This window comes from Salvelinus sp. IW2-2015, linkage group LG4q.1:29, assembly GCF_002910315.2.
Source record: "Salvelinus sp. IW2-2015 linkage group LG4q.1:29, ASM291031v2, whole genome shotgun sequence".
NCBI classification, from domain to species: Eukaryota; Metazoa; Chordata; class Actinopteri; order Salmoniformes; family Salmonidae; genus Salvelinus; species Salvelinus sp. IW2-2015.
Window position 1 is genome coordinate 48,238,418 of NC_036842.1, and position 15,344 is coordinate 48,253,761.

Genomic DNA, 15,344 nt, shown 5'->3' on the forward strand with positions numbered 1-15,344 from the left:
CTAGAGTCGTCTATCTATCTCTATGGGCAGGACCAGGGGCCATCATTGGGGAGAAATTGAGATTAGTGTAGGGAGGGAGGGCAGGGCACAAGTTTCCGCCCTCTCCCCCCTTTTGGCTGAACTGGTGCTGGGGTGTTAGGTGTTGTTTTGCTCCGTATCAAGGCCTCTAGAGGTCTGGGATTCGTCATCAGAGATGGAGCCTCCCCTTGATCGCTTCATTAGCAGCTAATTCTGCACCACACAGCATGCAGGGCACAGCCCAGGACAGGGTTAATCACAGGCAAAGAAAACATGAGGCACTAATTGTAACCTCTTAACTGATATGATGCATTGTCGAGATGGAAAACTTGGGAGGTCCTTCTTTAGTCTTCTTATTTTGTTTTTTAAAACGTGTTTTTAATAAATTTGGGGAAAAATCATACAATTATTCTTATAAAATGTATTATTCAACCAATTTGTTTTATTCCTTTTCATCCCCTTTTATATATTATACAAATAAAACATGTAAATGAAATAAAATCTCAAAATGCATATAGGGCATTATATTATTTTATATTGTTTTCTTTCTGCATTGATATTCTTGGGCAAATTTGTCTTAACCTATAGAATTAGACAATAAAGCAATGCAACCATCTTTGATGACTTTTTGTGAATAACATTAAAAACAAATTGAAAAACATAAAACTTACATTTATACAGTATTATCTAAACCTAAGCACTATTATTTTTAAGAGGTAGACAAAGAAATTACATAGGCCTACTCTGCCATCAGAAAGGGGGAGCTCTTACAGTTTATTGTCTAAACTATTAATATCGACATTATAATAATCACTATTTACAGTAAATATTTTTGTTTGTTATAATATGTGTAATAGTATTCAATAATATATGAGAGTTTCTCATTATTTTCCCATTAATCAATTATGTGCAAAGAAGCATTTTATTAACCCTCATACTGGGGTCATTTTGACGCCAAACAAAAACACCTAATTCCACCTATAGTAATTTGATAAATAGGACCTTTATTTTAATCTAGATTTCCCTTTTTACCACATAAATGTGACGAAATTAGTATTTAAAATTAGTTTAACGAAATATGCTACTAAAATCAAATGATGCTAAATCGGATTTTTTGTAATAATGTGGATTGTACTTTGAAAAAAAAAAGTCTAGACACTCCTAGCAAAATTATAGCTTGAGAAATTGCTATTGCTAAAAATCTATTTTTGTTTATTTTTGACCAATTGAAAACAATCGCAGTAAGGTACTTAATTGTTACCCAGAAATGATTTGATGTCGAGATAAAAACGCCTTCATTGGACCTTTCATTTTCCTTTTTGAAGTAGCCCAATGATTGACGGTGGTGGAGTGGGTTGGGCTTTGTTGGACAAGCTGAGAGCCATCAGAGATGAGTGCAAGTCATTCGCTTTGGCTTTTAATGTAATTGATGAGCAAATTGCAAAGCAGAGGACGAGGGACAACGGCGTGGACACCTCACCTTAAAGATTTTCCTAGGTCGATTATTTTTTTCTCCCTTATTTCATTTTGACGCAAACGAGCTTGATGTGAGCAAGGGGGAAACAAGAGCACTTGTTTTTTTTTAACCTTTCTCTCACCTTCACAGTGCACCTATCCACTATTTCACCTTTAGTTTAACTTATTTTGTGGTTCCTCGGATACTTTTGGCTTTACAGCACGGATTCACCTGGTCACCCTTTTACTGCAGTCTCACGAAACGGCACCAAGATTTCTTCCGCAACTTTAAAGCACTTCAGAGAAAAATCCACCAACAGGGAAAACCTACTTTTGTCTTATACAAAGAAGCGCAAAAGTCACACAATGAGTCTCAAATCTGATTCTGAGCCGAACAACAATGTTGTATCCTTGGAAGAGGAGGTAAGGGGGAGATTAGTCCTTGGTGTTTTGTTGCACACTTTTATTGAGCGTGTCAGTGGCGTTTGTCGCTTTTTTTCAGGTCTGAGGATTCCAAGAAGTCTTATTACGTTTAAGACTGATTTGCCTAGTGTGTAAACTTGTAGCGCATGTATCTTCCTTTGTAGCCTAGCTTCGTTGTATCTTACACTTCTGTAGGCCTTGCAAAAAAAAATGTTACTCCGAATTCACTGTTCTTTTCACACTTCAACATAGTACCTTGTATTATTTTTGACCAAGTCAATATATTGGATAAGGATATTATGGGGCAAGTAGACCAAAAACATGTTGACTTTTAGCATCACATTTGAGTCTTTCGGTGGATTGACACTATGCGACACACCTGTAATGTAGGCTACTTTGTGGGAAAGCCAGCGTGCGATCAAACCACAAATATTGCAACAACAAAAAATCGTCGTAAAGGCAAAGATACTTGACGAGAGTTCACTACTTGCAAACTAAAGGGAGGATCTCTTAAGTCGAAATATTATTTACAAACAGTGGGGGGCCTGTGGGAATCTTGTCGTTTTATTAGTCACCCTTGACCTTGAGATCATTTCAGGAAAAAAAGGTTGGATTTCGATTCTGTGTGGGATGTATGTTCAGCTTAGTCTTCCCTTCATAATTGAGACCTTAATTGCTGAACATTTGATTCCCCAAGATTTTTAAAGCATGAATTGGCTGCAACTGCGTTTTTATTAAATACATGGGTTTTGGAGGCTACTTCACTACTATGGGGAGGGTAATGCATAATCAAAATACACACTGCACATAATCTACAAGTAGGCCTACTGGAACAATCTGCAATTACTGCTATTCAATGGTCATTTAAGCAATAAGGCACAAGGGGTATGGGCTGTTTTTACACACGAAGGAATGCCTGGATACAGCCCTTAGCCGTGGTATATTGGCGATATACCACAAACCCGCAAGGTGACTTATTGCTATTATAAACTGGTTACCAAAGTAACAAATGTTTTGTCATACCTGTGGTATACCACGGCTGTCAGCCAATCAGCATTCAGGGCTCGTACTACCCAGTTTATAATTAAATGTACCCATAGATTCTTGAAGAATATTATTTGTAGGCTCCGCCTAATGAGCTTTAATAGTACAACTATTGCCCCATGAAGAACTGAAATGTTTTTTTACTCCATTGTAAACAATTTATATTATTGTTTAGCTTCAATGTGTTAAACTTGAACTCATGGATTTTCATTATTTGCATCCATAGCTCAATCTATGAATTTTAATAGTTTCTCCAGCCCATCTCTTAGCTTTATAGTAAAAAAGTGGTGATACTGCTGTTTGGCTAATTGAATTTGAGATTGTCTCTTCAATGTGATATAAATTGCCTATGGAAAGTTTTCAGAACCCTAGACTTTTTCAAAGTTTTGTTACATTACTGCCTCATTCTAAAATTGATTAAAAAAAATATATATGTAAAGTTTCATCAATCTACACAACACCCCATAATGACAAAGCGAAACAGGTTTAGACATTTTGCAAATATATAAAAAACACCTTATTTACATCTGTATTCAAACCCTTTGCTATGACACTCAATTGTGCTCAGGTGCATCCTGCTTCAATTGATCATCATTGAGATGTTTCTACAACTTGATTGGAGTCCACCTGTGGTAAATACAATTGATTGGACATGATCTGAAAAGGCACACGCCTGTCCTATATAAGGTCCCACAGTTGACGGTGCATGTCAGAGCAAAAACCAAGCCATGAGGTTGAAGGAATTGTCCGTAGAGCTCAGACAGGATTGTGTCGAGGTACCCTTCCCCAGAACTGTGCCAAAACATTTCTGCAGTATTGATGGTCCCCAAGAAGTGTCCTCCATCATTCTTAAATGGAAGAAGTTAAGGACCACCAATACTCTCCCTAGAGCTGGGTGCCCAGCCAAACTGAGCAATCAGGGMWGAAGGGCCTTGGTCAGGGAGGTGTTGGTCACTGACCTACGTGGAGATGGGAGAACATTCCAGAAGGGCAACCATCTCTTCAGCACTCCACCAGTTAGGCCTTCATGGTAGTGGCCAGACGGCACCTAAAGACTCTAAGACCTTGAGAAACAAGATTCTCTGGTCTGATGAAACCAATATTGAACTCTTTTGCCTGAATGCCAAGCATGTCTGGAGGAAACCTGGAACCATCCCTACGGTGAAGCATGGTGGCGATGGACACATGCTGTGGGGATGTTATTCAGCGGCAGGGACTGGGAGACCAGTCAGGATAGAGGGAAAGATGAATGGAGCAAAGTACAGATCCTTGATTTGAACCTGATCGAACATCTCTGGAGAGACCTGAAAATAGCTGTGCAGAATTGCTCCACATCCAACCTGACAGAGCTTGAGAGGATCTGCAGAGAAGAATGGGAGAAACTCCCCAAATACAGGTGTGCCAAGCTTGTAGCCTCATACCCAAGAAGATTTGAGACTGTAATTGCTGCCGAAGGTGCTTCAACAAAGTACTGAGTAAAGGGTTTGAATACTTACGTAAATGTGTTATTTCCATTTTTTTTATTTCTAAAAATCGGTTTTAGCTTTTTCATTATGGGGTATTGTGTGTAGAGGGTGGGGGAACAATTTAATCAATTTTAGATTAAGGCTGTAAAATAACAATGTGGAAAAAGTCAAAGGGTCTGAATACTTTCCAAATACACTGTGTGACATGTCCTGTGTGGCGTAGCTGGTAGAGCATGTCCAGGGTTGTGGGTTCGATTCACATGGTGGACCAGTATAAAAATGTATTCAGTCACTACAGTAAGTCCTGCTAGGAAATCCTTTAAGATGTACACAACCGTTCAAAAGTTTGGGGTCACTTAGAAAGGTCCTTGTTTTTGAAAGAACATTTTACCCATTAAATTAACGTCACATTTATCAGAAATACAGTGTAGACATTGTTAATGTTGTAAATGACTATTGTAGCTGGAAACAGCTGATTGTACGCCTATGTAGATATTCCATGAACAATCAGCTGTTTCCAGCTACAATAGTCATTTACAGCATTAACAATGTCTACAGTGTATTTCTGATCAATTTGATGTTATTTTAATGGACAAAATGTTCTTTCAAAAACAAGGACCTTTCTAAGTGACCCCAAACTTTTGAACGGTTGTGTACAGTACCAGTCAAAAGTTTGGACAGCTATTCATTCCAGGGTTTTTCTTTTTGTACTATTTTCTACATTGTAGCATAATATTGACGACACAAACTATGAAATAAACAAATCAAAATATATTTGCGGTTGTTCAAATAGGCACCCTTTGCCTTGATTAAAGCTTTGCACTTTCTTGGCATTCTGTCAGCCAGCTTCGAGGTAGTCACCTGCAATGCATTTCAATTAACATCGCCTTGTTAATTTGTGGAATTTCTTTACTTAATGCATTTGAGCCAATCAGTTGTGTTGTGACAAGGTAGAGGTGGTATACAGAAGAGAGCCCTATTTGATTAGACTGAGTCCATATTTTGGCAAGAACAGCACAAATAAGCAAAGAGAAACGACAGTCCATTACTTTAAGACATGACGGTCAGTCAATCAGGAAAATGTAAAGAACTTTGAACGTTTCTTCAAGTGCAGTCACAAACCATCAAGCGCTATGATGAAACTGGCTCTGAGGGCCGCCACAGGAAAGACCCAGAGTTACCTCTGCTGCGGAGGATAAGTTACCAGCCTCAAATTGCAGCCCAAATAAATGCAGCCCAAATAAATGGGCAGCAGCAATACGGCAATACGCCATCCCATCTGGTTTGCGCTTAGTCCCACTATCATTTGTTTTTCAACAGGACAATCGCCTAACATACCTCCAGGCTGTGTAAGGGCTATTTGACCAAGAATTAGAGTGCTGGAGTGCTGCATCAGATGACCTGGCCTCCACAATCCCCCAACCTCAACCCAGTTTGGGATGAGTTGGAAAAGCAGCCAACGAGCTCAGCATATGTGTGAACTCCAAGACTGTTGTAAAAGCATTCCTCATGAAGCTGGTTGAGAGAATGCCAAGAGTGTGCAAAGCTGTCATTAATGCAAAGATTGGCTACTTTTGAAGACTCTAAAATGTATTTTGATTTGTTAAACTCTTTGTTTGGGTTACTACATGATTCCATGTGTTAATAGTTTTGATGCCTTCATTCTACCGTGTAGAAATTATTAAAAATAAATAATCCCTTGAATGAGTGTTTCCAAACTTGACTGGTACTGTATATTGTTTAATCTGCATGTGTACTGTCCAGCCTTGGCCCTTGAATGTATAGCTACAGTGATGAAACTGCACAGCTTCGGTCCAATGGAAGCTCTTGAATGCACTGCCAGCCCTGTCAAGCAATTATGCCTACAAAAACCAATGTAAAATCCTCRAGTAGGAGGCAGTATAATAATTTTAATTTTAAGCTACCAATTGTGCTGAGGCTGTTGCGACCTTGCTCATGGAAATGTTACAGGCCCTGAATGCATTTTGGATCTTTGTCAAAAGCCAATGAAGTGACTGTAGAATAATTGGATGAATATGACTATTTTGGTGAGTTTCATGTTTCTTCAAAGTTAAGACCTAGATTTCAGTTCATTGTGCCTTGTCTTACCGGATAAACGAAATTCAGTAGTCATCCGTCATTTATATCCTCAGACCTGTCCTCGGTGAGCTGAAGTCAGCTTTTGGACCAGTGGTACTGTTCTTGTTTCATAGGGCTTACTGTTGTAAATGTCCTCCAGTGTACAGTTAATCTCTAAGGCTTCAGTACCTGTAGCCTACAGCCCAATCCCAAATAGACAACTAAACCCTTCACACTTGTGGCGATCTGAAAGGATGTAACAAGTGTAAGAAATATGGTAATAGCTCCCCCTGGTAGTTTAGGTAGAAGTTTGCTCATACCAATCAAGTCCTTCAACCCTAACCCAAGTGTGTAGGCCCCAGTGGAAAAGTCAACCTTTTCCTATTTTAATTGAGTAAAAAATGTGTGCAAAATGTCACTTGTGAATTTCTTCACAAAGTGCAATGAGATCTGTATTTTAATTTACCACCTGAGCATTGCACGCTTTGAAGCTGGAATCCACATTATGGGAAACGGTGCACTGTTCACCCCAGCACCTTGTTTTTTTGTTTATGAAACTGGGGCGAGGACCACTTTAGAATTGTGGTTTAAAAAAAAWATATCGCAATACATAATCTGCTGTTCTATCGCTCATGCAATGATTTCTGAGGGGGAAGTCTTTTTTTCTTTTTAATATCGGAAATGGGCGTGGCAGTTTCACCATTACTGATTCCAGCTTTAAGATTATTTACTTCTCTGAATTGCTAGATGGGTGGTAGTTACCGTGCTGCTATCGTAATTACCCTTGTTAGAAATCAATTGATTGTGTTCTCCCAGGAATAATATACTCATGGTGTCTGAAGCGTTGAGTAATTTCCAGTGTATTGGTGGAAATTACCATCTGTCCTGAATAAGGAAAACGCATCTCTTGATATTGCCTTTTGTTTGTGTGTGTGCATCCTTATCCTCCCTTTTAATGTCCAGAAACCTCGACCATATGCTTGGCTAGGTTCTGAAATAGGCTTTCTAAATTTAGTCTTTTCTTGATTCCTCACATCCTCTGTCTGGAAAAAGCTGTGATGCCCATTTGTTCTAAAATTAGATGGCATTCACCCTTGTGTTTAATCGGCAGGTTCAATTTAACAAGTATCAGTTCCCTTTGGCTGAAGTGGCCATAATTTTCCCAAAAGGCCTGTTAATATGAGCCCTAGGTGGTGTTCACATTTATTCCTTCGAAAGCCTGGCGTTCACTTGTTCTCATCCTATCTAGTGCAAAAACATTCTCACAGATTAGCTGTACATTGGCAGAAGTCTCTGAATACCTGTATATTAAGTGTTCTGATATTTGCACATTTTGCCCAAAGCCCATTAAAAGCCAATGTTAGGAATGACACATAGGTATACCAGTGAAATTTTTATGAAAATGTCATTTTTTCCAAAGTAAGCCTCAGTGAAAAATGCTACAGAAGGTAAGAATGGCAAACCTGAAATTAAACAGCTGGGGTGACTTCACAAGGCAATATACARGCTTCTGTAGCCTTAAGGTACCGAGTGAGTGTTAAAGGCTCAAAGCTGTACCCAAATTAACCCTGAAGTTCAACTTAAAATCATTTCAATTCACAACAATGAATATATCAATGCTGATAGTTGTAATTGCTAGATTTTCGCTTTCAATATTAAATGTACACCTCTTCTGAGGCGTCTGTGCTTCAGCTAGTAAACTTTGCATTCTCATGTGCATTGGTTGGCTTCTTCACGCATTCTGACATAAGTTGTTATCTGGAATTTGAAGCTACATCAGAAATGGCCTACTTGACCTATTGAGCTAATAAAAAAAGGACATGGACAAATTATAACTATTGAATATATAAACTTAGCTCAAATTTTAATCAAAGTAGGGTTGTTTGTCTTGCGCTTTTCATTCTATTATCCCATGCCTGCCTCACTCGGGTAGCCTAGTGGTTAGAGTGTTGGACTAGTAACCGAAAGGTTGCAAGATCAAATCCCCACGCTGACAAGGTAAAATGTCGTTCTGCCCCTGAACAAGGCACTGTTCCTAGGCTGTCATTGAAAATAAGAATTTGTTCTTAACTGACTTGCCTAGTTTAATAAAGGTAAAATAAACTCAAACATTGGTTTCTGAACCCCAAAAACATTGGCCCTGTTGCCAGGACAAAATGTGTTCAGAATCAAAGCATAGAAAATAGCATAGCCAGGTTTTAAATTGGCGGTATGCATATTGCCTCAACCCTCACTCTTGGATGATCTCTTGTGATTTTTATACCCAACCTAACCTGACCTTTTTAGTAGCGTGTGTCTCAATTTAGCATTTTGTGTTTCCAGGTACGAACTCTCTTTGTCAGCGGCCTTCCAGTTGATATCAAGCCACGGGAACTCTACCTGCTCTTCAGACCATTCAAGGTAGGCCAGAATATTTTGTCAAATGTCTGAACTATTAGTTTTTTCCTGATTTGCCTAATTGACATGCTTAATAAGTGTGTCTAGCTTGTCAAGTTCGGTGTTCTTGTGTGACCTTGCCATTTCTATGGTGACTTACAAGGTGTTTGTGGTTTTACTTGTATTTGCAGGGTTATGAAGGATCCCTTATTAAGTTGACTTCAAAGCAGGTGAGACTATGTCCATATCTGAGGTATGAGAGGTACAAAGGGAGCGAGGATGCTTGTAGTTGATTGTACTGTAGACTTGCAATTTTATACCTTCAAATGATGCTCTAGTAGCCTAAATATTAAATGTTTCCTTTGGTTCATTCCATTATTACCGCTAACAGACACCATTGTTTGCATGTGGAAATGTAACAGTGTACCTTTTAGCCAATCTAAGGGCCATCAGTCTTTCCCTGTATTGTCTCTGATGCTCTGTTCTCTCGCTCTCTCTTCCAGCCTGTCGGGTTTGTTACCTTTGACAACCGGACTGGTGCTGAAGCTGCGAAGAACGCATTAAACGTACGCAGTCATTCAGACAATAATAAGTGGACGTGAGGCTAGCCCTGAATTATTGAGTAATCCTCTTCAACCTTTGGGGATTTGTTTTCATGCTGAACTGCAGGATGATACCTTGAAATAGGAACTGAATGTTGACCTTGACTTTAATTCCAATATGCAAGATTGTTGGGTCACGACTGCCCACTATGGAAGAAGACTCAATTGTCTACTTACCATAATGCAGTTGAAATGTGACAAGATGGCTGTTTTTACTGTGATATATTTGACCTCTATGGTTCAACTAATGTAGTCATGTTTAACCAGTCAACTAAAAGGCCTCCTTTTCCATATTGGCCAGAAGCTCTACACCCCGCCTACCCCCCCCCCCCCCCCCTCTCCCTGTGTAAGTGTTTTCCTCAATGGGCTCTTCTGAAGAGTTACCGTGGTACAGGAATTTGACCTGCATGCATGTGAGCAGACTAAAGAGCACTTTGCACCTCTTCGCAGAGTATAGTCCCTCCACCGCCACCCCCTTACAGTGTTCACCATCTCTCCCTAGGGGATCCGTTTTGACCCCGAGAGTCCCCAGACCCTGCGCTTAGAGTTCGCTAAAGCCAACACGAAGATGGCAAAGAGTAAGCTGATGGCCACACCGAACCCCACAAATATCCACCCAGCTCTAGGAGCACACTTCATTGCACGGGACCCATGTAAGTGTGCGGCTCTACCCTAGAAACACTCAACACGCGAACATAGGCTTTCCCCCTCTCCTTTTAGAATATGCACTACAGGCGATGCTGGATCAACTAACTCACCTCTACACCTCTAGTAGATTGTAGTTTTATCTCGGCTGGTCAGGCACAACTAGGTAGTGCACAATGTTCCACTTCAATTACATTCACCACGATTGTTGGAACCAGGACTTAGAAGGGTCCTCAGTGGTATTGATTAATCTGCAGCACCAGGGTTTTTAATCACATGCACCTGCGCTTTGCTCCCCCAACACTCTGTTAAATCCACACTTTAAATCGTCTCGGCTCTCATCCTTCATGACGGGTCCCCCAGAAGTAAGGCACAGTGAAAGAGATGATTGTTGTAGTCAGACTAGCAGGACATGGATCCAGTTTGAATACTTGACCAATACATCCTCCTGCCCTTATTCATCACCGATCTAACATATTTACACAGGTGTAAACAATTTGGTTGGGAACTTGATTTCACACATCATATTCCGTTAAATCAAAAATAATCTGGAGGGCCAGTTACATTTTCCAACTTTTTAAACATGGRCATAGTCCTGAGTCATTTTTAGTAGGCACCAAAAGGGAGCAAATGCTTTGAAATGGGGAGATGCTAACTGATATCTCCCTAAAGTGATCTTTGTCCCCCCCCCCCCCTCCCAAGAAATTCCCAAATTGAGATCAGAACTACTACTACGCATTTGAGCATATCTTTTTTCATAGATGACCTAACGGGGGCAGCACTGATCCCGGCCTCTCCCGAGGCGTGGGCCCCTTACCCACTGTACACCACGGAGCTTCCCCCTGGGCTCCCCCATGCTGCCTTCACCTACCCGGCTGCTGCCGCTGCTGCCGCAGCCCTCCACGCCCAGGTGAGGGACCAACCGGTGGGTCTACTGCCCCTTCAACATCTCTCTCTCATTTACCATCCCTTGCTCTGTGTAGCATATGATCGTGGAACATGCATGGATACACATCAGGATTGGGATTAAGACCAAATAAAATTGGATAATCATTCTTGATAGTTCCATTTCAATCTGATGACATAAGGGACCAGTAGTGAGCTTATCCACCCTTAAACATCCACAACCTGACACTGTACTGTTCAGCATGACAGGGGATCCATTCTGTGTGCATTTGGGGGGCTTGGTACCAAGCCCGCTGACTGCCTGTCTTGCATACTGTAAGAAACCACACCAGTGGAGTAAAATAAGGGTCTAACCTCTGTCTGCTTCACTCCTTTCGTAAAATTCCTCACAACAACATTCCTGTGCACGGGAATCGTTGCTAAGAGATCACAACAGAGAAAATCTGMTTTTAATTGGCTCTCAGGTTGGATTATGCATTGGTCGTTGAGTGAATCTGTTGCCCATAAAGTCCTGTTAAACGTTAGCCAAGCCTCTCCACTGTTTTGGCTGTATTTATGACCTCTTAAAACGAGTGAGTGAGGACAGTCTTGACAGCACTGCTCAGATAGAGCATTGTTTTATTCCCAATGAACTCTGACCCTCAAGTATGATACATGGAATTATGAGGTGTCATTAAATACGGGGTGTCTCGCGTTGTTTCTCGTGTATGACATCTGTTGAATGAAATTAAGTTGCTTGCTTCGCCCCTGGATATGCATCTTGATGGCTTTGTCACAAGTAAAATATCACACATTCTTATACTGTATGAAAATAGAATGTGTCTCAGCACTCTGGTGACTAGAGTGCTATGACTCTAAATGATGTTCATTGTAAACCTTTAATCGGTAGTGACTGGTTGTCCTGAGAACCAGCTCTCGGTGAGCAGACCAATCCTTTGGTTGGCTCTGGCATTCCTGCGAATTGCCGTGGCAATAACTCAATGCGAGTTAAAGGTCAAAGCTGTGTAGGGGTTGACTGTTTTCTACCTGCCAGCACATATCAACCTGATTCTATGTACTTCAGGGCTACAGTGTACCTGAAGTCTTGGGCATGTTGTGTTCCTGTAGCTGTTCCCTTTGCTGTTCCCAATATTCTGGTTTAAGGCAATGCAGTTGCCTTTTCTCACTCACACATTCAATCGCAGTTTTCCATGGGTGGCATTGTACTAACCGTTCCCTTAATAGTTGTGGTATACACACCAATTGGAAACCACAGTATATCATGTCGATGGCTGGCTGCAAAAGAGACCATTAAAGGTGAAAGTGCAGTCAAATCTCAGTAACTGCTAACCGTAAAGTTCAGTGAGGTGAATGAGGGCATCCATGCATCATTCATTCCCCTCAATGTGCATAGGTAATCAAAGTCTTAGGTCAGAGGGCCTTTATGTAATGTGTAGCGCCTGCAGAGCTAAGCCCCAGAATTCCACAAGTTCACTTATGAGATGCTATGTATTCGTAGTAGTCACCAACCTTGGTCCTGGAGAACTATATGGCGTTTGTATCCAATAAGATTTTATTTGTCACATGCGCCGACTACAACAGGTGTAGACCTTACCCTGACATGCTTACTTACAAGCCCTTAAGGAACAATGCCGTTTTCAGAAAATAAGTTTAAAACAAACATTTAATTTAGTAAATATTCTTGTAAGTAACAAGGCTACCAGTACTGAGTCAATGTGCGGGGGTACAGGTTAGTAGAGGTAATTGACGTAATATGTACATTATGGGTAAAGTGACTATGCATAGATAAATGGCGAGTAACCGCCCGGCACCAAAACTACATTTTGTGAACACGGATATCTGGGATATAGCTCAGCCTCACCCTCCCTCTTTTTCATTATGATTGAAAAGACAACTGATGCTAGATCTGCATTGTTTAGTGCTGGCTGGAACAAAAGCCTGCACACCCTGTAGCTCTGTTTACTGTAGTAAAACCACCTCCCTCACAGTTGGTAGGTATAGAGTGAAGCTACCCCTAGATGCTGATCTTGACCCAGTTTTGCATTTGCCCCACTAATGGTTAGGATTAGGGGAGAAGATGCTGATCCCCTAGATTTGTATTGCAGGTGGCTGGTAGCACCTTAATTGGGGAGGACGGGCACCTAGTAATGTCTGGAATAAATGCAATGGTATCAAACATATGGTTTTCATGTGTTGATACCATTCCATTTAATCCATTTAAGCATTTATGAGCTGTCCTCCCCTCAGCAACCTCCTGTATCTGTTCCTTGGGGAAACTTCACCCTGGAGCCTGTGGCTAATAGCTCTGCTACTTGAACTTTGACCCAACAATGGTGGCTGCTCATTGATGGGCTCCCTCTCATACATTAACAGGCTCCCTCTCATTCTATTTGCATAGGAAGTTAATTGTTAAGTCTATTTTCCAAGCCCAGCGGGGCCCGAGGAATGTGGGGCATTCTGAGGGGCGCGTTCCGGGGGGAAAAAATAATGCAACATGACTACAGGGTATGGAAGTGCCAAACACATTGTCTGGTGTTCTCCTACCGGTGCCCTTGGCCGGAACACAAAGGTCTGATGCGTGGCACTGTCCAATGGGGGACAGGACAGGAAAACGACTAATGGCGACGTGGTGAAAGCTACAGAAATTGGGTCTGAAAACAGTAGCTTTCCTGTACAGCTCAGTGGATGTTTTGTAGAGTAGACTGACACTAATGCCTTCTGGCGTGTGGAGTTGTACTGCATGTTAAATGTCTTGTCGGTGAAAGTCCATTATTTGAACTTGGAGCACCCCCAGAATGGACCCCCCCCCCCCCTGTTTTGATTATTTCTGGTCTCCCCATTTTTAGTACCTCTGTGGCTAAAACAACATTCCTTACTCCAGGATACTTCAACTGGTCACTATCTGGGAGAAAAAAGAAAAAGGAGCACTCTGTTGCTGTGTAAATAAGATTTATTGACCGGACAAACAATGGCTACTCTGTAACAATTGAATGTCTGTAAAGTGTCTGAAGCAATATTCACATAACCAAGTATTTGGTAACCCTGAAAGTAATTTTGTCTCTGGTAAGGTATACTAGGCCAGTATTTCACCTGGGTTGTGTTCATTAGGCAGCACATGGAAGAAAACAGACCAACAGGGAGGGACTACCTTGTCTCATAAATCAAATGCGGAACATGACCCAAGCATGGGCTTTTCTGCTGGAGTGCCCTATAAGTCTGCTTTGTATTCCCCAGATGCGTTGGTACCCGTCCCCATCTGAAACCTCACAACCAGGATGGAAATCCCGTCAGTTCTGTTAAGTATTTAGTAAGTATGACCCATCCCAAGAGGCCTAGCTAACTCTGCATCTGAAATGGCACCCTATTACTTACTACACAACTTTTGACAAGGGCCTACATAGGAAGTAGTGCACTGTAGAGAATAGGGTGGGTGCCATTTCAGACTCAGCCCATGTCATTATTTCTTGAGCTTTCACATGAGGCTTTCAGTTGGCTAATTTGTATGGACTTGCAAAACAATGTTTTTAAACCATTTTCTCGATCTCCCCAGATCCCAGTCATTACCTGAAGGTTTTTGTTTTTCCCTCAGAGCAGAGTAAAGGTATTCTGAACTCGATTGAATTTAAATCAGGTTTATTTAACGGACATTAAGGTGCATTACCGATGTTGCTTTCCTCGCAGAAATTGAGAGGAGGATTTTGAGACCGTAGAAACATGTTGCGGACGACAATCTGAAGCGGACGACAATCTAACTTTTTGGCCTTTGACGGTACAGCCCCCCCCCCCCCTCAAAAAAAAGTGTGCGCAGTCTTCTCTCGAAGTGGACCTAACTCTGTGCTGAAAACTATCAAGCTGCTCTCTATTGGATGTGGGTGGGACTCAAAAATCAACCCATGTTGAGGTATTCGGCATGAATTAGAAATCCAAACATTTGTCCTCGTTTCATATTGCTTATGTTGCCATAATAGCGAGAGGTCTCGGCGGACCCCTACAGTATGTTTTTATTATTCTTAGTCTCGCTGCTTTGAAGATTAACTTGGATTGAGTTGCTTACGATGTTACCTGCGAAGTAGATGCAGACATCTTGTTACTTGTCATTTTGTTTTTTTCTTTGTTCAGAATGGATAATGTATGCACTGGGTTTTCTTTTTCTTCCTCTGATCTTTAACTGTAAACCTGTCCAAGAATGCTGACACTGTCTGTAACCTTGGACCTTTTGAATGCATCCTCTAACGACCCAGTTGACAAAATATGTGTCTGTTTAGATTATATTTGAACAAAAAAGTGAGTACAAGTATTTTTGTACATTTGTGTAATGAGTATTTATGCA

General features: G+C 41.1%; 1 protein-coding gene across 2 annotated transcripts; it reads left to right on the forward strand.

Moving 5' to 3' along the window:
• Positions 1–1,390: 1,390 nt before the first annotated feature.
• Positions 1,391–14,858, forward strand: rbpms2a (RNA binding protein, mRNA processing factor 2a). 2 transcript variants are annotated; one of them, XM_023984839.2, is made up of 8 exons: positions 1,391–1,896; positions 8,808–8,885; positions 9,053–9,091; positions 9,365–9,427; positions 9,966–10,116; positions 10,870–11,033; positions 14,249–14,321; positions 14,565–14,858. In XM_023984839.2, the coding sequence occupies exons 1-7, from the start codon at positions 1,840–1,842 to the stop codon at positions 14,312–14,314; spliced, it is 618 nt and encodes a 205-aa protein (XP_023840607.1). In that variant the 5' UTR covers positions 1,391–1,839; the 3' UTR covers positions 14,315–14,321; positions 14,565–14,858. The 2 variants fall into 2 exon arrangements, with proteins under 2 accessions (XP_023840607.1, XP_023840608.1); XM_023984840.2 differs by having other exon boundaries at positions 10,870–11,018.
• The last annotated feature ends 486 nt before the right edge of the window (positions 14,859–15,344 follow it).

Bases quoted from the DNA above. Each gene is read 5' to 3' on its own strand.
- rbpms2a (XM_023984839.2), top strand. From the start codon at position 1,840: ATGAGTCTCAAATCTGATTCTGAGCCGAACAACAATGTTGTATCCTTG. The intron at 8,886-9,052 runs GTAGGCCAGAAT...TTGTATTTGCAG, and splicing joins TGCTCTTCAGACCATTCAAG to GGTTATGAAGGATCCCTTAT. The intron at 9,092-9,364 runs GTGAGACTATGT...TCTCTCTTCCAG, and splicing joins TTAAGTTGACTTCAAAGCAG to CCTGTCGGGTTTGTTACCTT.